The following is a 27,473-nucleotide window of genomic DNA, read 5'->3' as shown; positions in this document are numbered from 1 at the left end:
TGTTCTTTATACCGATATATTTTAACATTTTATTTGGTGAGGTAGGAAGGGTATGGCCTTCCAAATCTCTGACGGAAGGGGGAGAGATCTGATGGACTCCCCTAGACTTCCTCAATTGCCCACCCCAATAAAGACAGTGGCAAAATGTCAGAACTGAACAGCATAACTATTATTCCAGTTAATGGTTAGATTTGTATCAATGGCTAGGAATGTATTATTTATTTATTTTTTCAAGGTATTTATCACCTCTTGACCAACCAAGGTCCCAGAGTGTTTTGCCTATTAAGTATCAGTAGGAATCCATACATACCTTTCAGTAAGGATGTCTCTTCCAAATGATAATTAAAAAGAAATATCAGTTATTTATATCGGCCTCTTTTTTCTATTTGATGTGTTCCTGCTATTACTTTTCCTCTGTCTTCTAAATCTACTAGCAAAATAAATCTTTATCTTGGTGAACATAAAAAATAGCTGGAGGAGAAAGGAGAACAGTGTTGTTTCTTGTCTGAATTATATATATCTAAGGGTCAACATGTTCTTATGACCTTTTCCAGCGGGATATGCCTGTTGAGCCCTAGATGATCCACGGAGCCTGCCAGCTCCCATCTGGTGTCACAGAGGAATTCCAGCTGGGCTCCATGGGTCATCTAGAGCAGAGTCAGCACATGCTGCCATGCGGCAATATGGGTGGCTTCCTGTGTTGCGCAGGAAGCAATTGGGGAAAGCCGTGCAGTTGACACTTACCCCTGTGGGATCAACTTCCTGTCGAGCCAGACAATGTGGGGTGACGGATTCCCCACCCCTCGATGACGGTTGCTGAATTCGCCACCGTGCATGGCGATTCTGGTGGCCCATGTGATGAGGTAGTTAAGCACTTATTTAAAATTAAGGCAAATGTAGAATAGAACTACAAATTTATCAGTAATACTAATAAGCAACAACCAAGTTTTCAGGCATGGGAATAATTAAAAATGACACTGTTTTAAGAGGACATATGTACTAAGTAAATATGAAAATAGTGATTTCAATAGCCAATAAAGACTACATGTAAAAAAAAAAGCAGGGGAAGCATTTCCCAAACCAACCCACTAATCAACCAACAAAAGATAAAACTCACCGAAACAAAGACTTCTGACTTGGTTTCATTCAACTTGAGGGTCAATTTATTATCAGTGTTATACACAGCATACAGTCTCTTAGACCAGATAGGTGGAACTTTGCTCTTGGATTTTAAAGAACTGTACAAGGCAAATATCCTTTGTAAATCTAACACCAGGCAGCTGCAGTTGTACAAAATGACACCAAGTTCTTTCATCTGTCAATCCAAAGTGCAAGTCATTAAGAGTAGATTGTCTCGTACTACATGCTAGTAATTCTTTCAGATGTTAGTTAATAGATAAATGCACAACATTGCTATCTTAGTGCAAAATAAATGCATAAGGCTTGATCTAAAACATTATCCAATGGTTTTCATAGAAAAAATAATATCAAAATGGGATGTTCTACTAGTTCTGGCCTTGTGACTAGCAACCAATAGGATTTTGAATGGAATGGAGAACTGCTCTATCAACCTCCTTCTCTTTGGATTGTATCCTGAATGTATCAAATTCCAGTACTACTTTATTCCAAGTGCAAATGTGAGAGAACAATTATTCACAATCCAAGTTTTGTTTGATGAAGGGTAAAAAAAAACTTAATTCTACCAAATGTCATAAATGCCTTATCTTAAAAGAGCCAGATGGGTCTTTTCATAACTTTAGAAAACCCATTCACTCCAAAACCGTAAGAGACTGATAACAGTGTTCTTTTCACTACATAGAGCTCTGAAATGAGATGATGCAGCTGTCTTTAAGAGAAATGCAAATGTATCAATCTTCAGCTAACAAATCTTACTGTAAACTCTGGCTTGGGAATACTAGAGAGAGCTGAATTTTATACTTTGGTATTTATAGCCAGCCTTAGTCCAAAGATCAGGTTAGGCTGGCTATGTACCTTCAAAAGTACAGTATTTAATTATACAGGAAATGTCATGCTGAAGATGGATTGCCATTATTATTTGTAAAGGCAAACATAAATTCTGTCAAGGTATATAGGAAACCTCAGAGTAAACAAATGCTCAAGGACCAAGTAATTTTTAATGTTTTTGATGTAACCAAGCAACGAACCTGAGGGAAACAGACAACAAAGATAAGATGACATTAAAATATGTTTATTTGTATCATCCGTTTTAGGCCACAGCATTGTGTTTATTGGTTCATAGACCAAAGGAAACTAGAAATCTAACAAAAGAGAGATTTACATCAAACTATGACAATAACCTACATCTAGATACATCCCTTCTACCCCCTTTGTATATGAAGCTACCCACCACAGGGGCTGTACTAGATCTTCTTCCTATTTCATCGTAACAAGACAGTGCAAAGACGATCAGTCACACACAACAGCACTGTGTTGTCACAATTCTGTCTTCCATCCTAATGTCTTTATAATCTTATTATGTGATGTATAAATCTTAGCTTGTTTGTTTTAGTAGTTCTTGATTTCTGCTTACTTACTTTGCCTTCACTTAAGGCTTTCAGGTAAAAATCCTCTATGGCTTTCAGTAAATCATGATTTGTTTTGTATTATTTTTGTATTCAATTCTCTTGCCTGACTTCTTTCCCCATATCTACATAGGTGTGCAGAGAGGTGTAACAAGTGGTTTCTTCTAGAATAGCCCTGACTGAATATTTTAAAAATATAGATTTTATTCCATATTATGTTATTCCATATTATGTTATGGAGAATATGTGATTATGAAGCCAAACCATTTTGGTACATAAGCTAATTTTGGTAGAATGTTATATACTACAGAGATATATGGATGGATGGATGGATGGATGGATGGATGGATGGATGGATGACTGGAGAGACTAGCAAGTAAGGGAGACATACATATAGGGGGAAAAAGTACAGTAGATTTAGGATTCCTTTTAGCTGCAAGACATTTCCAAGGCAGAGTCAAATTGGACATTTTATATTCCAGCTGCCTGAATATTTGCTTTCTCTCAATGACAGAGGTTATCTTCAATTAGCTGTCTAAATTTGCTAATATTTTATATTTAAAACTGTCACTTGCAGTTATAGTGAGCTGACTGAAAGTTATTTTGTTTCAAATACAAATATAGGTCATACGCAAAGAAGATTATTTCATAAATGCCCCCTATTTATTTAAAGCACTAAAGCATGATGTCCAATGAATAGCAAGGTCAAAGAGCATTTTGAACATCTTGCTACAGTCAACAAGAAGAATCAAATGCGTTTTTAAATATTTGAATGCAGCTGAAAAACACAACTGTTTAACTGATGGATTTTAAGGTGTTTAAAATATCAGTTCAGTTTCAAAGTTTAATCACCTAAATCACCTAATCACTATGCAATCAGGAATAACATACATGTAGAGGGACAGTTGTTTCTACTGGTTGTGGAGTGGGTAGCCCCCTACAGTGTTTCCAGATGGGAATGGCAATGTGGGTCAAGGATTAATGTTTTCTCTCATATTAGGGCCCCAATTCAGTTACCCAATCCACTTATTTATCTTTTTAATTTGCTAGAGTAAGATGAAACCATATGGAAAACATCATGTTTAACTGGTTAGTTAACTAGAGAATTAATGCACTAAAGAAGAGTTCTAGCATTGTGAAAATTCTAATACTCCTTGCACATTTTAGTCTAGTTAAGTAAATGTGAGAGGTCTTATAAACTTTATGTGTAAATTGGATCCTATGCATTGACAAGAACTCTTATTATAGGTGGTGGTGGAGAAGGAATGCAATTTGAATAGTGATCTGCATCTTTCAGTTCCTCCACCTATGTATATGACAGAATTGTATTTGATGGTTGACTGATATTATCAACTATTATAATAACTTTCTTTTATATTGTATTTTGTTTTTATCTTGTTATATTGTGAATTGTATATTTGTTGTTTTTATCTTATTATGCTGTTTGGGCTCTGCCCCATGTAAGCCACCCCAAGTCCCCTTAGAGAGATGGTGGCGGGGTATAAATAAAGTTATTATTATTATTATTATTATTATTATTATTATTATTATTATTGACACAACAACATTGTATGGCACAGCAAACAAGATAGATATGCTGGATTTTGTATCACAAAATCACAAGTCAAACACTTCCCAAGTGTTTAGGACTGTGTGATGTATTTTCGGATGATGCGCGCAGATCCCAGTAGGGTGGCCTTTTGCAGTTGGCAGATCATAATTTTGTCAATGTCTATTGTTTCCAAATGCTGGCTAAGATCTTTTGGCACGGCACCCAGTGTGCCGATCACCACTGGGACCACCTGTACTGGTTTCTGCCAGAGTCTTTGAAGTTCAATCTTGAGGTTTTTGCTGTTGCTTTTCATCATTCCGACTGTCACCTATGATGGCGACATCAATGATCCAAACCTTTTTCTTTTTCACAACTATGATGTCTGGTGTGTTGTGTTCCAGAACTTTGTCAGTCTGGATTCAAAAGTCCCACACTATCTTTGCGTGTTCATTTTCCATTACCTTTGCAGGTTTGTGATCCCACCAGTTCTTTACTGCTGGGAGGTGGTACTTCTGGCATAAGTTCCAATGAATCATTTGGGCCACATAGTTGTGCCTCTGTTTGTAGTCAGTCTGTGCAATTTTCTTACAGCAGCTGAGGATATGATCAATGGTTTCATCAGCTTCCTTGCACAGTCTGCATTTTGGGTCATCAGCTGATTTTTTTTATCTTGGCCTTGATTGCATTTGTTCTGATGGCTTGTTCCTGGGCTGCAAGGATCAAGCCTTCTGTCTCCTTCTTTAGTGTTCCATTCATGAGCCATAGCCAGGTCTTCTCATCGTCAGCTTTTCCTTCAATTTTGTCAAGGAACTTTCCATGTAATGTTTTGTTGTGCCAGCTGTCAGCTCTAGTTTGTAGTGTGGTTTTCTTGTACTGACTTTTTGTCTGCTGTGCTTTGAGGAATTTCTGATTTTTGACTTCATTCAAAGCAGGTTCTTCACTTTGCTTTACATATTCTGCCAGGGCTGCTTCTTCTTCTTTGACTGCTTGTTTTATTTGTAAGAGTCCTCTGCCACCAGATCTTCTAGGCAGATATAGCTGGTCAACATCACTGTGAGGGTGCAGTGAATGATGAATGGTCATGGGTTTTCTTGTTTTTCTGTCCAAATTGTCCAGTTCCACTTGTATCCAGATTATGATGCCAGCAGTATATCTTATGACAGGTATGGCCCAGGTGTTTATGGCCTTGATGGTGTTGCCTCCATTGAGCTTGCTTTTGAGATTTTTGTCAAGAGTCAGATGCCAATTTGAGAGCAAAACAGAGTTTATTCAAGAGATAGCCTAAAATAGGCACAAACATAAAAGATGGCTTTAAACACTTAACTTTCAGTGTTTAAAGGCAGTCCAAACAAAAATGTATCAAAAAGTATGCTTTAGCAACCAAACCGGATTTATCCAAGCAAATAGTTCAGATAAAACAAAAGGTGCTTCAATTCAGCTCTAAACAAAGTAAATTGGCTTGGAAAGGCAGCCAAAACAAAATGAAGACTTGGAAACTTCCCAAAAAACTCCCAAGAGTCACAAGCACAAGGCTCTAAACAGAAACTAAAACTGGGCTTGCAAACAGAGTTGGAGCCAGTGCAAAAGGGAAGGGATGGTTCCAAATCCTTTCTGTTGCAAGCAAGCAGGCTTTGGAGATTTAAAGGGGCAGTGCACAAAAGACGTCATCAAACCGGTCCGGAGTCAAAATAGCAGGAACAGCAGCAAACTGCTTCAGGAGTGCAGGTAATGCCAGAAGCTCAAGGGACAAGGCGAAGAGACGTCGTCATATTGATCCAGGGTCAGGGCAGGAGACAGCAGCAGGGTCCAGAAGCAAGCCAGAAGTCAAGAGCCAGGGGTAGACTAATCAGAGGGCGAAGGCAGAAACAGGGTCAAATTCCAGTCCAGGGTCAGAGGCTGTAGTCATCAATCCAAGGTCCACGAATTGGCACAAAGAGCCAAGCCAACGAAGGCAACCGCAGCTAAAAATAGTAATAACAGTGCAGTCCAGGAAAACCCACACAGTTCCAGCCCTCAGTTGCAGAGCAACCCAGGTAAACTTACATCTGAAGCAAAGTCCCAGTCCAGTCTTCTTAACACGTACAGGAATCCCAATGGCGCCCAGCAACACCTTGCCACACGCAAAGTGAAGTGACCAAACACTCCCAATTTATCCCAATTCTCCCTGGGTGTCCAAACACCAACACCCAAAGAGCAGGTGTCCCAAATCCTTAATCAGAGTCAGAACTCCACAAAGCTAAGGCTCATGGATCGGGCGTGCCTAATTCATCAGAATTCCAATCATCCTGCCCACACCCAACACCATGCACACCTGAGGATCTATCCTCCCTCCTCCAAGCAGACCAAGTGGGATCTGCTTCTGAAGATACCCAAGGTTCAGCAGTATCCATGGGCCCCAATTCCCCAGGCATCTCCGGTTCCCGTGCCCAGTCAGTGCCCACTTCCTCAGCCACCACCTGTTCACCAGCATCCATTTCTTCCACAAACTCCCCATCTGAATCTTCCTCAGAAGACTCCCCATTGAGTTCCCTAATTCTCTTCCTGTACAAATCCTTCAAGGAGCCCTCCTCGCGAGGGTTTTTCCTTCCTCTCCTGATCCCACCACCATCATCCACAGTCCCCGAAGGCACAGTCACAACAATTTTTCCGACCCTTTGTGTGTATTCTTTGCTGACCACAGTTTTCACATGTTCATGCTTGATGTTGTCCAGCTGTAATATGCCCAGATATTTATAGGCCTCTGATTGGTGACACTTTATCGTTTGGCCATTAAGCATATTAATGCCCTCACTTTCAATGATTTTTCCCTTCTTCAATGCCACTGTCAAACATTTGTCCAAACCAAACTCCATGCTGATATCAGTGCTAAAAATTCGGACAGTGTTAGTCAGAGACTGGATTTCAGTTTCAGTTTTCCCATACAGCTTCAGGTCATCCATGTACATCAGATGTGAAATTTTGTGAGATTTCTTAGATGTTTGATAGCCGAGATTTGTTTTTTGTTTTGTTTTTTTGTAAGATTGTTGACAGAGGGATCATAGCAATAAAGAAAAGCAGAGCGGACAATGAGTCTCCCTGGAAAATTCCTCTTCTGATGTTGACATGTCCATAGCTTTTTTTTCCAACAAACAGTTCAGTTTTCCAGTGCTCCATCATGTTTTCAATAAAAGTGCCAACGTTTTTACAAATCACAATGGCGTCCAGGCACTTGATGGTCCAGCTGTGTGGGAGTGAGTCAAAGGCCTTTTTGTAGTCAATACACGTCATGTGAAGATTAGCTTTTTGGCTTTTACAGTTCTCCAGAATCATTTTGTCAATTAATAACTGGTCTTCTGTGCCCCTGCTTTTCCGTTGTTACCTTTCTGTTCATCTAGCAAGATGTTTTTTTCTTCAAGATAGTCTTGAATTCTGTCAGCTATGATGCCAGTCAGTAGTTTAAACATAGTGGTCAGACATGTTATTGGCTTGTAATTTCCTGGTGCTGCTCCTTTTGCTGGATCCTTTTGTATCAGGTATGTTCTTCCAGTTGTTAGCCATTCACTGATACTTCCTTTTTGCAGCATCTCATTGAATTGTTGGGACACTTTTCCATGTAAACTAATCAGATATTTGAGCCAAAATCCATGAAATTGATCACTACCAGGCGATGTCCAGTTCTTGACTTTTTGCACTCATTTGCTGATTATTTCAGTTGTTATTTCCATCTTGTTATTTCCATTTTTCTGTGAGAATTTTTTCCTTCAAACTCCTTTATCCACCCAGCATTTTGTTGTAGTTCTTATTATTTTCCCAAATTTCTTTCCAGAACTTCGTTGTTGCAGTTTTCTTTGGCTTTATGGTTACAGTGTCTGTTGTTTGGTTCAGACTCTGGTAGAACCGTCTTTGGTCTGATTGAAACAGTTGATTTTCTCTGTACTGAATGATTCTGGCTTCATATCTTTCCATTTTTCTGGCTGTTGCTGTAATTTGTTCTTTCACTATTTCCAAAGTTTCATCAATTTTTCTGGTGTTCAGCCAGTACTTTCTGATCAGATATTGCTTGATTTTGTCATTCTTCAGTTTCTTCTCTTTCATATTTTTCCAGTTACTTGCATTTGATATAAGATTTTTGATTTTGGTTTTGATAATTATTATTATTATTAAATACTTCTTGAATACAAGATCCCTTCCCAGCCAAATAGTTCAAAAATGAAGATGGGAGGTAGCAGCTGATGAAATGTAATTCAGGTGGAGAGAAGACAGTGGCAGGTGAGATGCAGGAAAAGAACCACCAAATTATATAGACTGGAAGAACTGAGAGTTTATTAGGGATATAAAAATAGTTTGTAAACACTTCTGGACTACTTTAATTTAATGTGTGTTATAATCATATCAGAAATTTCACTTGTATTTTACTATGAGTAATGTAAAGCGTTGTGTGTTTACTGGTGGTTTTTATTTAATTCTGTTGGAAGCTACATCACATTCTAGCCATGGGAGAAAGAGGGGATATAACCCAGCCAGTTCGGCGATAAAATGCCATATAAATAACTTTTAAACTCTTTAATCTCTCTATATAATCTTTGTACTTCCAAACTAGGATGATAGGGTAGAACATTAGAAAAATAAACATGTACTTCTTCAGTTTTGAACAGTCATAAATCAACAGGATGGCTTTTATATTTAAATATTCTCTTGTCTGTGTCAAGAAAAAATATCTAAAGATACTTCAGTATGCTATAGCTGAAGCCAACAGATGAGAAAGAAGGAGGAGGAGAGAGAGATTCACACATTTTAAAACAGCTCAAAAAGTGAGACAATAGAGGATTAATCAGCTCTGTCTCTGCCAAATAGGGAGAGTTGGAAGGTGGTCTTGGAGATACCAAGTCGCTCTTGCCATTTCTGAGGAAGAGATCTGCTTCAACGCCGTAGGAGTTTTTCTCACTACAAACTATAATGTAAAGTTTCATTCACAGAAGCAACTTTGATGTATATTCTTAATAAAAACACCCACTGTGTTTTTAAAATATTTCTCATTTTGAAATTGAAAATACCTGTCCCAATGAATTCCATTCCAAACTGGCACTTCCAATGTATACATGTTGTTTATCAACAATCCAAAATGATGACAGCATATGGCCATCATTGTAAGCAGTCAAGTTCATGTACATCACTTCTGCACCTAGAGAAAATTAAAACAAAATGATTAGCATGTGCTAAAGTATAAAAGAAACATGTATTCTATAATTTCAAATTTTAACATTGCAATCTTTAGGAATTCACAAATTTTATCATTTCAATAATCCCCATAATAATTTTATTTTGAAACATGTCATTTGGACATAATTACAATGCATACAGATTAAAGAGCAATCCCCATTGAGCTTAGCGAAACATACTATGAATATAACCATAGTCACAAGTAAGTGAAATCTTTGTTTTTGTGACACCACTTTTCCTGCACAAATAACAAGGCCTGATTCCAGACTCTGGAATACCTTCACAGAGAGGTTAGACCAGAGGTTCCCAAATGTATGTAGCCTACTGCTCCCTTTTCAGGAAAAAAAATTATTCAGCACTTCCTTGGAAGCTGACCTTCTTTAAGTGAACAAACAAAAACACAGTGGCAAATTTGCCTTCTTTTTTGTATCTATATTTCTACCTACATCCAACAACATGGCAAAGAAAGATATTGGAAATAAGACACCCTGAAGCTTGAAATTATTTTTTTAATTCAAATCAATGATTGTAACAAAGGATATTAAAATAAAAATTACAACTAACATTTAAAATAAATCTAAATGAGTAGAATGAACCTGATGCACTGATATCAAGTTATCAATGTTCACCTCTGTTTTTGTCAGCAGCATGAATTAAAAATGTTCAATACTTATTGCTCTTGTGCTATTATTAAATGCTTATCACACAATTCAGAAACAATTAAATTTCATACATGTTGCCTATTTATAGTATTGCTTTCTAAACAAATTATTACATGGACATATTCCAGCAGATGCATGCTGGACTTCCCAACAATGCACAACAGGTTCACCTGCCAACATTTGCTTGTTAAGACCGATTGGAGAACAAGGCCACTGATTGGCTACAACTTGCATTTTGTGTGTTCATTTGGGAAACCAATTAATCACTATGATTTTAACTCTGTTACACAACAGAGGAAACATTAATGAATGGTTTTTCAAAATTTTCTTCTTTTCTTTCTTTATGTTTCCACCACTCCCTGATTTTCACTCAGTCCTCAACTGTACTCCAGCACCCATTTTGGGAAGCACCGGGCTAGACCTTGATCCTCCTTGCGATCCCTTTGTGAACAAGTGAAGCCTTTTTAGTTTTGGTAGGCTTTTGGCAATTCAGCATTTGTGAATAAATGGCCTTTAATAATGTACTGTATTGTTTTATTGCATTTACAGTAGAGTCTCACTTATCCAACATAAACGGGCCGGCAGAATGTTGGATAAGCGAATATGTTGGATAATAAGGAGGCATTAAGGAAAAGCCTATTAAACATCAAATTAGGTTATGATTTTACAAATGAAGCACCAAAACATCATGTTAGACAACAAATTTGGCAGAAAAAGTAGTTCAATATGCAGTAATGCTATGTAGTAATTATTGTATTTACGAATTTAGCACCAAAATATCACGATATATTGAAAACATTGACTACAAAAATGCGTTGGATAATCCAGAACGTTGGATAAGCGAGTGTTGGATAAGTGAGACTCTACTGTATATGTTTTAGCCATTTTATAATTTGAAATGTTATATTTTTGTATCTGTATGTACACTGTGGAAGTGAATTTTCCCATGATGTGTAAACTGTTCTGATTCCCCTTTGGAGTGAGAAGAGCAGGGAATAAATATAGTAAATAAATAAATAAATATTGAACACATATGTTGTTTTTTTAATTTAAATTGCTTTTAATTCTAATTCCAATTTAACTTTTGTATGATGCGAAATTTTGGGTATTTCTATTATTAACTTTTCTAAGTTGGCTAGAATCTCAGAGTTGGGAGAAATTTCAGAATATTATACAAAATTAAATGACTTGTAATGTCATTTCAAAACAAGATATCTATACATAATTTTGTTTATAATAAATGCTGTATAAGTATGGATTCAGCTTCATTTCTTTTACTTATTTCTCAGTGAAGAGCAGGTGAAAACTGACATATACAAAACTATGTTTATTGACATTTTACTCAATTAAAATCTAATGCAGTCAACAGGGTATTGGCATAACAAATTCCTGTGATGTCTTGAAGATGAACACATATGCTGTTACAAAGCTTCCCTATGATCTATGTAGCCTCCTTCATCATCTGCATGGAGTGTTATCCAGATTTCAAATATATTGACAGGCCAGATGGTTGAAGGTAGGATCACAAGGAGTGAGGTAAAAGAAAAAGTAAATGCAGGAAGTATTGACAGTGACAATGACACTATTAACACGGGCCATCCGGGGGAAAATAATAAAACTCCAAAATATTGCTAATACCAAAAACATCCTGGCACTAGATCAGCCAATTAATTCATGCAGTGAGATATGAATTTGTCATACCGATTCAAATCTCGGATGATTGATTGGAACTTTTTAATGAAATGTAAATGAACAATCTTTTGGTATAATCTTCCTTTGAAGTTTCACTGCTTCATGCTAGCTACTGTAAAGTTAGAAATAGTGTATCCTGAGAGGCTGAATGTTCTCCCACTATATTTTAAAAATTAACATTGCCATTTGTTTTCATTAAGAAGTGCTGGCCTATCACCATAGGTTTGAACGAGGATCATGGATTCTTATCCCATAATATGTGTTAATTGGTGGCAGCAACAATTCTGTGAAGGCACTAGGTTGCCAGTGTAATTTTAACAATCAAAAGGAGGAAGGTTATTATTCCCTATGCAAACATGTTTGGATGGATAGTTTCCAAAGTGCTATATCTGCTTTGAATGCTGCAAACATTCTCACACTTAACACAGTCTTTTGGGAAATTATTCTACAAAAAAATGCAGAAGAATTGACTGATTACTTTTCTGCTGAATTTTGTATCCTGCTTTTGTTTATTTTTATATGCTACATTGTTCATTTCTAGTGTTTTTAGTACTATCTGTAGCAAAACACGGAGTCTTTTTGACAGGAAAACAGGTTTAAAATTATTTTATCTATTAAAAATATGATCTCAGCTGCATCACGATCCATTACTTTTTCTGATTTGACTTTTTGAAGCACTATTCTTTTTGACCCTAATCATAAGTATTCTAATATTGTTTAGAGTTGCAGTTATTTAGCTCCAAAAGGAAGGAAGCCAGCCACTAAATAGGCAGAAGTGGAGTGCTGAATTCTGTTAAAATTCTTCACTCATTCTCAGTGGGAAGACTGCCTGGGAGAATAGTTGGCTTCAAATGAATTCCAAGAACCACAGTGATACCATACACTGAAAACATTGGTTGTTCCAAATGAAAGCTTTATTGTGCAAGCTTCCTATCCTACACATAAAATTTTATTGAGAAGCCAGATGTTGACTAGAATTCACAATAGCAGTTACATATGCATAAACCAGAGTTATGCATCCATAACTTATTAGTATTCATGCTCTATACATATTCATGGTTGTAACAATAGTATGAGAAATACACAGAGATCTAAAAGTTCCCCAATCCTGCCTTTGCTGAGTAGCAAGTGCTACAAATGACTAGAGAGCAGATCTCTATTCACAATTGAAGTGGGTGGACCAGCAGACACAACTTAATTAAGCAACTTAATTAAGCAGTTAAGTAACTGGTTTAGCATCTTGATTTTCTACTTGTATTTTCCTGCACTTCTTCTCTTTTTGATGGTTTGTTTGTTGTCCATACAGAAAAAAAACAGATCTAAGGACCTGGTCACAGAATCATAGATTCATAGAGTTGGAAGAAGAGCCATCCAATCAAACCACCTGTCATGCAGAACACACAACAGACCACACCTGACAGATGGCCATCCAGCCTCTGCTTAAATACCTCCAGAGAAAGAAACTTCACTACCACCTGGCGCAGCATATTCCACTATCAAACAGCTCTTACCTAGCTCTATATAAATGAATGATGATAATGATTATGATGATGATAATGATTATTATTATAAAATAAAATTATGTTGCTCTGGCATTGAAAGCCTAATATATGGCATTATATAAATGAATAAACAACAATATTTCAACTCATAAAACAATGTCTGTCTTATGGGTTGAAAGGTAACACTGGGACAGAATGAAACTACAATGAACCCTTGTTGACATTCTGCACTACCACTCTTTTCAAAAACCATTGCAGCGCGGTAAAGTTATTTATGTATATATTTTTTCATTTGCACATCACCCTCATTTATTAACTTTATTTGTATCCTACCATTCTTCCACTACAGTTTAGGGACTCCAGAATGAGACTCACAATGGGCTCTATAAAGAGTCAGTTATAAACCCTGGACAATAAATAACATTTAAAACAATTAAAATTACTACATAAAACAATACACTTATTTTAAAGACATACATATGTGTTAAAAATAAATAAATAAATAAGTAAATAAATCTTTAGGTAAAGGTAAAGCTTTCCCCTGACATTAAGTCTAGTCATGTCTAGCTCTGTGGGTTAGTGTTCATCTCCATTTCTAAGCTGAAGAGCCGCCGTTGTCCATAGATGCCTCCAAGGTCATATGGCTGACATGACTGCATGGAGCGCCATAACCTTCCCATTGGAGCGGTACCTATTGATCTACTCACATTTGCATGTTTTCAAACTGCTAGATTGGCAGAAGTTGGGGCTAACAGTGGGAGCTCACCCCTGCTCCCCAGATTCGAACTGCTGACCTTTCAGTCAGCAATTTCAGCAGCTCAGCGGTTTACCACTCTCAATATTATAAGGAATTTTTGTTCATCCCTATATATGTATCGGAAACAACTTCACTGCTGTATTTACTTAGTTATGTTCAATCTTGATTATACTGGCTCATCAGTCAATGTTGTGATAAATGGAATGCTTTCTATCAAATTACATCACTGGTTTTGTTTTGTTTTTATCGTGTTCAAGGGAAAATATTGTTTGTGCTAGCGAAGTTAATTCAATACCTAGCAATGCATGTATCTTACATCTAGTGATCCCACAGCACTTGTTTAAATTTACACAACACTGTTTTCAGTGTAACACATTGCAAGGAAAACAAGCTGCCTTAATAGACATAACATTCTTAGAAAAGAACTTGAAAAAAGTCTGAAGGAAGTGAATCCACTGCCATAACATAGGAGATTAAATACCAACAGAAGAAGCAATTTCATATTGGATGTATTCCAACGGCACAGAACTAAACAATCACATTTCCAGACATTTTAAACATCTCTCTTGGTTTTTTGTCAAAATCTTGGAGATGTTCCAGAAATTCCATTAGTGCAAAATTTCTGCATTCAAATTAAGGTAATTTGTAAAAATGGAGGAATACACAAGTTAACAGTACATGGCTATTTTATACATCTTTCACTTATTTTAAACTAGTCAGTTGTGTGATTTGTATGCATGGCTGTGCATTCAAAACATATTTTGTGAAGTAGAGCAAAATGAAGTAGCCATGTTATTCAATAATTACATATTTGAAACCTAGTTTTAGGTCCTAGCAAGAAGTTTCCAGCACAAGGAAAATCCATATCCACTACACAACCATGTCAAACAATAGAGAGCCTCTGCAAATGTGTATTTGCTATGTACCATACACACATGTATAAGACAGTCAACCTCGAGGGCATGTTTTGGGAAATGTGAATTTTGATATGGCCCATGGAAAAGCAGAGGGTCATTTTTCAGAGAACACATCAATGGTACTTCAGGGCCAATCACCACTGACTTTCACTGTTATCATTTCAGTGCCCAGAAATTCAAAACAGCCCAAAGTGGAAATACAGTAGAAAGAGTAAAGGGGATTGATGCTTCTTTCAAGTTCTTAGGATGGGATAAGTGATTGCCTTTTGGCACTCAACTCACAGAAGGGGGTGGTTATTTTTTTGTATAATAATTAATGTACATAGGGTATTCCATTCCTACAACAATGGAGTTTGTATCAACTAGTAATGATGAGTCAAGAGGACAGGTTCCACACAATTTCTATGGGTGCAGCTACATTGTAGAGTTAATGCAGTTTAAAACCACTTTAACTGCCATAGCTCAAAGTTATGGAATCATGGGAATTGTAGCTTTAAAAGGCCTTTATCCTTCTTTGTCAAATAGTGCTGATGCCCCCACAAATTACAACTCCCAGAATTCCATAACATTGAGCCGTGGCTGTTAAAGTGGTGTCAATTTGCATTATTTCTAGAGGGTAGGTGCACCCAAAGTGTTTCTCTAGTAATGAGCTCCACCATGATTTCTTTGTTTTAGGTGAACTAGTATAGAATTTCCTTTATTTTTATTATGAACTCTCTATCTTGAAAGACCAAACCTTGAAGAAAGGTATCCACTTGTAAGAAGTATCTCTCAGTATTACCAAGGTCTTTTTATTTTTACTTCCCAGATCATTTTTTTAAAATGAAACATGGTTCTGCTTGGATTACCCAAAAACTAGCTTAAAAACCTCCCCTGTAAAAGCTACTATTGTTTCTAAGACACATCATCAGCATAGATCAAGTGAGATAAAGAAAGATGTTTGCATCAAAACAAAATGATACTATGTAATGCTTAACTTGAGTAATATCATTAAAGCACTTTAGAACTTTGACTATAATTCAATACTAATAAGAAGAAGGCACAGTGGAAATGGGTGAAGATCCCTTTCTGAACTATTCATCAGTCTAGTTGTGACACGAGGAAGGAGAGAAGGAAGGACAAAATGGAGGGGAAGGGAAGAAAATCCAGGATATATTTTTAAAGGAGTTTGAATGCAAACCTAGGAATATGCAGGTAACATCAAAATACCGGAAACTCTTGTCATTCCCAGACTCTGTTTTCTATTCTGGCTGAGCCCTTTCATCTACTCCAGGGGTCCCCAAACTAAGGCCCGGGGGCCGGATGCGGCCCTCCAAGGTCATTTACCTGGCCCCCGCCCTCAGTTTTATAATATATTTTTATATCAGTTTTAATAATATAATATATTGTATATACATATAATATTGATAATAATCTTATGTTATACAATATAATACTAATAGTAATACCATATAATAATATTAATTGTATGTTATATATTACATATTATATAATAGTATAGTGGTTCAGTACAGTAGTATATAATGCCAATATTGTGTTATGCTAATAATATAATATATTGTACTAGCTGTGCCCGGCCACGCGTTGCTGTGGCGAAGTCTGGTGGTCTGGGAAATAAAGTATTGAGGAATTGGTGGTAGTTAAGGTCAAGGGTAAAGGTTTTCCCCAGACATTAAGTCCAGTCGTATCTTACTCTGGAGGTTGGTGCTCATCTCCATTTCTAAGCCGAAGAGCCGGCGTTGTCCGTAGACTCCTCCAAGGTCATGTGGGATGACTACATGGAGCGGCGTTACCTTCCCACCGGAGCAGTACCTATTGATGCACTCACATTTGCATGTTTTTGAACTTCTGGGTTGGCAGAAGCTGGGGCTAACAGTGGGGGCTCTCTCCGCTCCCCCAATTCAAACCTGTGGCCTTTCGGTCCAGAAGTTCAGCAGCTCAGCGCTTTAACACGCTGCGCCATCAGGGGATATTATTTCCTAAAGGTTGTGAATATACAATATTTCTGATTGGGTTTTTTTGTTTGTTGGAGGCAAGTATGAATGCTGCAATTAGGAAAAATGATTAGGATGTAATGGCCTTGCAGCTTTAAAACATGGCTGTTTCCTCCCTGAGTGAACTTTTTGTTGGGAGGTGTTAGCTGGCCCTGATTGTTTCCTGTCTGGAATTCCCTTGTTTTCAGAGTGGTGTTGTTTGCGATATTTTATGTGCTTCTACTGTCTGTGGCCCTGAGAAAACAGGATTTGCCAGACTTTGATGATGGGAATACTTTGTTGGGAGGTGTTAGCTGGCCCTGATTGTTTCCTGTGTGGAATTCCCCTGTTTATTTACTGTCCTGGTTTTAGAGATTATATTGTTCTGCATTATTCTATCCCAGTAATTATTTCATATTAAAGAAGAATCTCACTTATCCAACATTCGCTTATACAATGTTCTGGATTATCCAACGCAGTCTGCCTTTTCATAATCAATGTTTTTGTAGTCAGTGTTTTAAATTCATTGTGATATTTTAGTGGTAAATTTGTAAATACAGTACAGTAGAGTCTCACTTATCCAACATAAATGGGCCGGCAGAACGTTGGATAAGCGAATATGTTGGATAATGAGGAATTAAGGATAACCCTATTAAACATCAAATTAAGTTATGATTTTACAAATTAAGCACCAAAACATCATGTTAGACAACAAATTTGTCAGAAAAAGTAGTTCAGTACACAGTAATGCTATATAGTAATTACTGTATTTATGAATTTAGCACCAAAATATCACAATACATTGAAAGCATTGACTACAAAAATGCGTTGGATAATCCAAAACGTTGGATAAGTGAGTGTTGGATAAGTGAGACTATACTGTAAATACTACATAGCATTACTGCGCATGGAACTACTTTTTCTGTCAAATTTGTTGTATAATATGATGTTTTGGTGCTTAATTTGTATAACAATTACCTAATTTGATGTTTAATTGGCTTTTCCTGAATCCCTTCTTATTATCCAACATATTCACTTATCCTGCCGGCCTGTTTATGTTGGATAAGTGAGACTCTACTGTATATTGATAATCTTATATTATCTGCTCAGAACTGGATTATATGAGGCTCCTTCTTCACAGCTGTATAAAATGCACACTGAAGTGGATTATATGGTAGTGTGGAGTCAAGATAATCCCGTGCAAAACAGATAATATAAGATTATAAATGGGTTATATAGCTGCGTGGAAGGGCCTTGAGTCTACACTGCCATATAATCCAGTGCAAATTAGATAATCTGTGGAAGAAGTCTAAGTGAGGCCTAAGGCTGCCTGTCCCCTAACTGAAACTTGGCTGTCCCTTGGTTGCTAGGCAACCAAGTGGGCAGAGATTAGCCCTCTAAACTGGCAACAATTGGATAAAAAAATTATTGCTCTCCCTCTAATTAGGACTTTATTTTTCTTTTCTTTTTGTTGTATCAACCTTGAGGCGTGGATGATGGGTTGTGTTGTCAAATTTTGAGGTTGGGGGGCCTGTACTTTTGTACAGCTAACACCTCCCAACAAAGTATTCCCATCATCAAAGTCTGGCAAATCCTGTTTTCTCAGGGCCACAGACAGTAGAAGCACATAAAATATCGCAAACAACACCACTCTGAAAACAAGAGAATTCCAGACAGGAAACAATCAGGGCCAGCTAACACCTCCCAACAAAGTATTCCCATCATCAAAGTCTGGCAAATCCTGTTTTCTCAGGGCCACAGACAGTAGAAGCACATAAAATATCGCAAACAACACCACTCTGAAAAGGGAATTCCAGACAGGAAACAATCAGGGCCAGCTAACACCTCCCAACAAAAAATGCACTCAGGGAGGAAACAGCCAGGCTTTAAAGCTGCAAGGCCATTACATCCTAATCATTTTTCCTAATTGCAGCATTCATACTTGCCTCCAACAAACAAAAAAAAACCAATCAGAAATATTGTATATTCACAACCTTTAGGAAATAATATCCCCTGATGGCGCAGCGTGTTAAAGCGCTGAGCTGCTGAACTTCTGGACCGAAAGGCCACAGGTTTGAATTGGGGGAGCGGAGAGAGCCCCCACTGTTAGCCCCAGCTTCTGCCAACCCAGAATTTCTAAAACATGCAAATGTGAGTGCATCAATAGGTACTGCTCCAGCAGGAAGGTAACGCCGCTCCATGTAGTCATCCCACATGACCTTGGAGGAGTCTACGGACAACGCCGGCTCTTCGGCTTAGAAATGGAGATGAGCACCAACCTCCAGAGTAAGACATGACTGGACTTAATGTCAGGGGAAAACCTTTACCCTTTACCTTAACTACCACCAATTCCTCAATACTTTATTCCCCATACCACCAGACTTCACCACAGCAACGCGTGGCCGGGCACAGCTAGTTACATATAAATGAGCACATAATTCCCATCTCTGATTCAAATAATGAATAATATTAAAGAGTTACTCATTTAAAAACACAAGTAAACTATTGGGTTTTTTATTTAAAAATTGTTCCAAACCCTGCCTCATAACTACCATGAATTTGAAAATTAAGGCTGCAGAAAATATGAGGGAATCATTTAAACTACGGTGAGGATAAAAATAAAATCATGTTACCACTCATACATAGATCTTGCAAATGAAACTATAATAATTTGAAGTTACAAAAGTGTAGATTTAGACTGGATGTGAGAAGGATCTACTTGGCAATAACATTAGTTCAGCAGTGGGACATCTTCAAAAGGAGACTGGACAGATACCTGCTGGGAATGCTTTAGCTGGAGATTCTGCATTAAGCAATAAGACTCAATGGCCCAGGAAGTCCCTTCCAATTCTATGATTCTATGAATCTACAAAAACTTGACACCCAATTATCCATCTACAATATAACAAAATACAAACAAGTTTACAGCGGGTAGTAGCAAATCATATATTTCAAAAAGATTTATCACAATCTGTAAATCACATAATTTTCATAAGGCTGCAAGCTGAGACTCATTACATGGAAACAGTGGGACTTATTTAAATGTAAAAATAAACTTATGGTGGCACATTTGTAAAGCTAACTCTTGATTTTTAGGAGCTATAATGACAGAGCACAAAATGTTTCAAATGAGACATAGGTTGCCCATCAAAGCTTTAGATTCCCCTCCAAATATTCTCAACATAAAGGGGCCAAACTGGAGGACAATGGCCAGACAGTCCTGTGGAAGGAAGCAAAAGTGTGCCATCTCCAGATAGCATACTAGCTTTGTTTCCTCCACCACTGCCCCATTCATGAGAAGAAAGAATATGCAAATATCACTTCTGTCTGGAGAACTGAACCACTCCATTTTAGCCTACTCATACTGTATCCTATGTACACAGGCAACAAATACACTGCTCCACCAATTCTGTTACAGCATGAATCTTTTCCAGTTTCTGACTATTATTAAACAGAATATGAGTTACTGCTTCATTTTACTGTAACGATTATAGCATTACAATATATCAAGTGGGGTTGTTGTATGTCTTTCGGGCTGTGTGGCCATGTTCCAGAAGCATTCTCTCCTGACGTTTTGCCCACATCTATGGCAGGCATCCTCAGAGGTTGTGAGGTTGTGTATACCTCACAACCTCTGAGGATGCCTGCCATAGATGTGGGCAAAACGTCAGGAGAGAATGCTTCTGGAACATGGCCACACAGCCCGAAAGACATACAACAACCCTGTGATCCCGGCCATGAAAGCCTTCGACAACACAATATATCAAGTCTTTTGAAAATGGTAACTACCCCATTATGAAGTACTGCCAAATTGACTGGATAAATATGTGTTCTGTTCATAATAGAAAAGTAAAATTTCTCAATACTACAAATGATTTCACTCAAGAATAGCCCGTCACAGAACCAACAAGATGGATGATTATAACTGGTGCCAATAAGGATTCCATATGAAAGGCAGGTGTGGACAAATTAGCTTGCAACAGAAACAACAATGTCATTACATTTAATTTATATACTTGTATATATTTGTGTATAAGTCTAGACATTTTAGATAACAAATCGACCCAAGAGACTTTGGTCAACTTATCCACAGGTCAATGTAAGCACTGAATGTAAACTCTAATTTAAAAGGGGACCTTCCCCTTCTGTGTGTAGAGTTTCAAAAGGTCATTCTACTCAGTCAGTCTTGGGAAAACCTAAGAAGAAGCACTGACCCTTTCTGCTCTCTCTGTCATGTTGCTATTTCTGGCCCAGGCAAGAAAATGGTGGTGGTGTCCAGGGACTAGTATTTTCCCCTCTCTGTTGAATGATCCTTGACTTATCTGCAAGTCATACCGGGCTGTGGCGCAGGCTGGTTATTAACCAGCTGCAATACATCACTATGACCAAGAGGTCATGAGTTCGAGGCCAGCCCGTGTTGGAGTGAGCACCCAACAATTGAAATAAAAAATAGCCCTGCTCATTGTTGACCTAAGCAACTCAAAAGATAGTTGCATCTCTCAAGTAGGAAATTTAGGTACCACTTATATGTGGGGAGGCTAATTTAACTAATTTACGACATCATAAAAATCATCCAGCTGCTGTTTGGAATTAGGAAGTCAGCGTCACAGTGGATGATGAAGCAGCTGCTCCCCCTGTGGCCGGAATTGAGCATACCCTCAGGAAGCTGGAAGCTGGAGAAGGTTAAATTGCCTCTGTGTGTGTGTCTGTTTCTATGTTCATATGGCATTGAATGTTTGCCTTGTATGCGTACAATGTGATCCGCCCTGAGTCCCCTTCTGTCAGGACCCAGGCTGCAGAACACCAATAACCATGCGCAGAGGCCAGACTCTATCTAATATCTTTATTAAAGAAATATATAAAAACAATAAAAACAAGTGAAGAATATAGTTCAGAAGCAGACCTTTCAGATGAGGTCAAATATAGTCCAGAAATGTATTGTCTAATATAAGATATTAGAGTTCAAAGTTTTAATCCACTTGACCGAAACACACACTTTGCCAAGCAATAGTGTGGGGAAATGACAGAGTCTTTAAAGTCCAATGAAGCTTGACAACAAGGCTGGAAAATAAACTTGATTCTTGGCTAGATCCGTGACTAGAAGACAAGGCAAACATGAAACATGAACAGAGTCCGTGGTGAGTCCGTGAGACAAGACAAGGCTGGAAACTTGATCCGGGAAGCAAGGAACTGGGATTACGAAGTCCACACACGATCTCTCTCCTCAAGCTGAACAATTGACTCCGCAAAGTATCCCTGGCGCTAAGCACCTATATTGGGTCTCGTTTTCCCGCCAACAGAACTCTTTCCCTAGAGAACGAGAAACGAAACCCAACTCTGTCCAGATGCATGACTCCTTAGAATTTCCCAAGGGAAGCAGACCTAATCAGCCATTTGTTTGGCAGCGATTCTCATGCTTCTGCGATTAGCCTCTCTGGCTCCTCTATCTTTGGAGTAATTCTCCCTCCGGGAAAACGGGGGGGGGGGAGTTCTGTCCAAGGCCTGTTTGGCTGAATTCTTGTGGGCAAACATCAACATCCTGCAGGTGAGGAAGCTCCGGCTCTGGCTGAACCGGCAAAAATCCCATGTTTTCCTCTTCGTCTGCCACAATAGTACTAGGAACAGGACTACAAGGCCCATGAGTCATCACACCTTCAAGGTGAGAAGGGCGGAATATAAATACTGTAAATAAATACCAAAAACCATAATTTTCACCCAAAAAAACCCCTGTCCTTGGCTTATACATGAGGCCAACTTGTACATGAGTACATATAGTATATTGAGAGAGTAGACTCATGGAATTCTCATACTGTCATATTTGACTACAAACGAGAGAGGAAACATTTAAAAACTAATTTAACTCCAAACTTTGACAGAATTATGCAATATGCTGAGCCTTGTCCATCAAATTGGTTCATCACTTGGATAGCTCATTTAAGATTTGGATTAAAATCTGAATTCACCATCTTAACATGGAAGTTTCCAGCCACAAAGTTTCGTTAATGTTATTTTCTTGAGTCAACTTGACCCTAGCCTTCCTTCAAGAAAACATTCTTCCATTCTTTAGCTCAGCACTGCAGTAGCATTTGGAACCTACTAGTTGCTACAATGGATAAAACATATTAGTAAATATAAAATACCTTAGGTTTTTTACAGGATGATATACCATAACTTAAGTGAACAAAAAAAGAATTTCAGACTTTTTATATTTGAAGGTACAAAAATCTATACCTAGCAGGCTCCATCATGTTTCATAAAATGAGAATTAAATGGGATATAGTAAACAATTTACAGTTCTAACCCAAAAAGACCATCTATTTCTCCTCTGTCTTTAACAGATGCTTGGGAAAAGAAATCGGTTACTGAAACTTTTCAAGCAATGTCAATTAAACCTGTATCTAATAATAGCTGTTAAAAGAAAATGAGCAGGAGCATAGACAAAGCTGGCAATTTTACATATTAGAGAATTTTTTCAATAACAAGCCTTTAATGTATTCCAATAAATATTCAAAGTCAGTTGTGCAGACTTAATCAAAATCCCAGCCCTGAATTTGCAGACCTTAAGCAGGACTGTTAATCAAAGGGCGATATAAGTCAAATCTGACTTGATGGATATTAATAACAAATTCAATTGTACAGCAAATGCTCAGCACATTTTGTTTTTTAATGAATTTAACACCATTAATGATTAGGGGTTCCCCTCCCGCTCTTTCATGTTGCTGCGTTGCATTGATGGTTACTATAATTCATAAGTAAATTTGATTCTTTTAACACAAACAATGGCCAGCATAATGTCACTTGAAACGGCACCAGCATGTCAGTTCATGCTGCTTCACCCTCTCAATCTGCTACTCAGATATATTCCTTTTGGGATTTTATGTATGACAAATGTGGAAAGTTTTATGGGGGTATCTGATCCTTAACAGCACAGAAATGGCTTGCTACCATAGTAGTTCAGTTTCAGATGGCCTCCAGGCTATTATTCATCATTTGAATGGGACTTCATGTTGTTCTTTATTAACTAAGATTGGCAAACAGTAAGGGGTTCCACATCATCCAAAGAGTATCTGGGAGATCGGGACTAAAGTCAAAATCTACCATATCCAAGTGCCAGTGCAATTCACTGGGTTACAAGCAATCCAAAAGTGTCAACATTCAAATATGGAAGCTCCATGGGAACATAACGTGATTTCCATGTTTTTCTTTGCTTCTTTTTTAAGAAAACCTTTTTTAAAAATTCATCTAACTTTCCACAGTGTTTTCTCACTCCAGGGTGACTTACCCTCATTCTGTTGATCATCTCATCATAGGATCTGGTTTCACATTTTCCTGCAAAGTGAATGAGAAAATGAGCCTCATTTTGATGTTGCAGGTGAATTACAAATGAGATCTAAGGTGGGAGCTATCATTACATTTTACCTCCCACCTCCCATAATCCCAATGCATCTAGCCCTGGGCTTTAGAATAACATAAACAGGAAAAGCACTGAAACTATTTTTGTCTCTCTGTAGCATTTGACTCTCAGTGGAACTCTGTGGCAAGCATAAACTAACATTCCCATAGAGCATCTCACATGTTGAATGTTGACACTGTAATGGTTTATAGCTTCACTGAGCTAAATACAAATGTTTCAGCATGTAAAAACACTAGACATCAGTCAGCCCTTTCAATACATGCAAACTTGACCACAATTGGATATGAGAAAATAAGTAGTTACACAAAAGAGAGGGAGATAGAGAAAGAGAGGTAGGGAAAGTGAGAAAAGGCTATTAAAGGAGAGTAAGGATTTGATCCACACAACAGGATGCATTTCTATAAACAATCAATGTAAGAGAATGTTGTACACATAATACGCGAAGAGGATAGAGGTTGGGGCAGGGAGAAATGTATCTCTTCTATCATTCTCAAGACTAATTATTTTCCACCCATAGGTAAAGATCCGTAGGCCTTTGAATCTGAATTATGAAACAGTGGAATATGCTGCCATACAGTGTGGTAGGGTATCCTTCTCTGTAGGGTTTTTAAGCAGAGGATGGGTGGTCATCTGTTGGGGGTGCTTTGATTCTGTATTCCTGTATGGCAAGGGATCTGACTAAATGGTTCTTGTGGTCTCTTCCAACTCTATGATTCTGTGATTCTATTATTGCAGTGTGCATAAAGTGGTGTGGTATTTTTAATTTGTTATTGAAATCATGGTTACGTATACTTTAAGTCTATTTAACTGTTTTAATAATTTTAACAATATAATTATTTTTTACTTTTGTAAATGAATATTTCAGCTTGCTCCACTTTAAAATATTCTAAACTGCCATGAATCCCTCTAACCAGAAAAGCAGGATAGTGGTGGGCATAGTAAAGGGGTCATTATTTGGCTAATATTAAATGCAGATAAGTCACAGGGACTAAAAATAAATAAGCAGTAATGATTCTTTGGGAGAATGTAACTATTTTTGCATATATGAAAGGCTGTCACCCAAAAGAGGGTAAGACTTGATTTTTCCTGCAGTAGGAGCCACATCTAGATCTAATTATGCTTAAGTTATAGATAGCTAGATTTCCACTCAATATCAAAAGAAACCTCATGACAATAAAAAATTTAGTGAGAGAATCAATGGGCTCCCCTGAATAGAAGTCTTCAGGGAAAGGCTAGAGAGCAACCTGAGGAGAATGCTGTAGCTTTACATTTCCCGCATCAATAGGGGAATTGGGAGATATAATCTTACAAGATTCCCAGGAAATCCTTCTACTTTAGAAAGTGTGTCAATTCAGCACTTAGAAAAGTAGTAGTGCTTCATTTTGTTTTGTTTTAAATTTTTATTCATTTTAAAAAGTATTGGATTAATCCTTTTCTGATGGACCAATGGGTCAGTGGAATACAGCTTATTTCGTTGTTAGTTGAATGCGATTTTCCTGCATCTTGGCAGGAGGTAGGACTGGATGGTCCATGAGATCTCTTTGGTCCATGGATGGTCCATGAGATCTCTCACTCATTCCAGTGATGGGATGACTCCCATCACTGGAATGTAGCCATTGAGGGCTATAACCTCTTTCACAGAAATAGAACAAAGGGGAGAGGAGGGGGAGTAGCTTTATATGTCAAAAACAGTTACGTTGCAGAAGAAATGCAAGACTGTAATCTGGGAAACCAGCTAGAAAGCATCTGGATAAGAATCAAGGGAACCGGGACTCAAAAAGATCTCGTCGTCCGAACCAGGATATAGAACTTGATGAAGCCTTTTGTCAACAGCTGACCAAACAGGCACAAAGAAAAGATATAGTAGTCATGGGCGACTTCAACTATCCTGATATCTGCTGGAAAACAAACTCGGCCAAGAGCACAAAGTCCAACAAATTCCTCACTTGCCTTGCAGACAATTTTATGGTCCAGAAGGTAGAGGAGACAACAAGGGGATCAGCAACTCTTGATCTAATCTTAACAAATGTGGAAGACCTGATCAATACAGTAGAAGTCGTCGGATCCTTAGGAGCAAGTGACCATGTGCTCCTGCAGTGTGTGATACAATGGAAGGCTGAAATTAAGACAAGTCAAACACGCATTCTGGACTTTAAGAGAGCTGACTTCCAAAAAATGAAGAAAATACTGAGCAGCATTCCATGGATGCCAATATTAAAAGACAAGGGAGTTAACGATGGATGGGAATTTTTTAAAAGTGAAATACTCAAGGCGCAAATGCAAACAGTGCCAACAAAGAAAAAAAATATGGCACATGCGAAGAAGCCAGAATGGATGTCCAAAGAACTTCTAACTGAGCTAAAACTCAAAAGTGACATGCACAAGAAGTGGAAAAGGGGAGAAATCACCAAAGAAGAATTCAAACGTATAGCCAACTCCTGTAGGGAAAAGGTTCGCAAGGCTAAAGCGCAAAATGAGCTCAGGCTTGCCAGGGACATTAAAAACAACAAAAAAGGCTTTTTTGCTTACGTTGGTAGAAAAAGGAAGAAAAAGGAGGCGATAGGGCCTCTGCGAGGAGAAGATGGGGGATGGCGACAGGGGACAGGGAAAAGGCAGAACTGCTTAATACCTTCTTTGCCTCGGTCTTCTCACAAAAAGAAAGCCATCTTCAACCTCAGCAACATGAAATGGACGAAGGATTTGGGGAAATCCAACCCCAAATAGGGAAACAAGTTGTCCAGGAACACCTGGCCACTCTAAACGAATTCAAGTCGCCAGGGCCAGATCAACTACATCCAAGAGTACTGAAGGAACTAGCGGAAGTTATTTCAGAACCACTGGCGATCATATTTGAGAGTTCTTGGAGAACGGGAGAAGTCCCAGCAGATTGGAGGAGGGCAAATGTGGTCCCTATCTTCAAGAAGGGAAAAAAGAATGACCCAAACAATTACTGTCCGGTCAGCCTCACGTCGATACCAGGCAAGATTCTGGAAATGATCATTAAGGAAGTGGTCTGCAAACACTTAGAAACAGATGCAGTCATTGCTAATAGTCAACATGGATTTACCAAAAACAAGTCATGCCAGACTAATCTGATCTCTTTTTTTCGACAGAGTTACGAGTTGGGTCGATACAGGGAATGCCGTAGATGTAGCGTACCTGTATTTCAGTAAGGCCTTCGACATAGTCCCTCACAACCTTCTGGCAAACAAACTAGTAAAATGTGGGCTAGACAAAACTACGGTTAGGTGGATCTGCAATT

The 27,473-nt window shown here is 38.0% G+C and overlaps 1 protein-coding gene across 7 annotated transcripts in view; it reads right to left on the bottom strand.

The window, feature by feature from the left end:
* Window positions 1-27,473, bottom strand: part of pld5 (phospholipase D family member 5) — a 146,647-nt gene that overhangs the window by 30,160 nt on the left and 89,014 nt on the right. For 5 of the 7 annotated variants that reach the window (XM_062975000.1, XM_062975016.1, XM_062975004.1 and 2 more), the window contains 2 exons: window positions 9,129-9,256; window positions 1,118-1,315 (listed from right to left, as the gene is read on the bottom strand). In XM_062975000.1, the coding sequence (XP_062831070.1) occupies window positions 1,118-1,315; window positions 9,129-9,256 (326 nt within the window). Of the gene's footprint in view, window positions 1-1,117; window positions 1,316-9,128; window positions 9,257-24,079; window positions 25,997-27,473 lie in introns of those variants that run through there. The other 2 variants (XM_008123861.2, XM_008123856.2) reach the window with 2 other exon arrangements.

Source organism: Anolis carolinensis, chromosome 1 (assembly GCF_035594765.1).
Source record: "Anolis carolinensis isolate JA03-04 chromosome 1, rAnoCar3.1.pri, whole genome shotgun sequence".
In the NCBI taxonomy this organism is placed as follows: domain Eukaryota; kingdom Metazoa; phylum Chordata; class Lepidosauria; order Squamata; family Dactyloidae; genus Anolis; species Anolis carolinensis.
The sequence above is the reverse complement of the archived record's forward strand: the minus strand, read 5'-3'. Positions and strand labels throughout refer to the sequence as shown.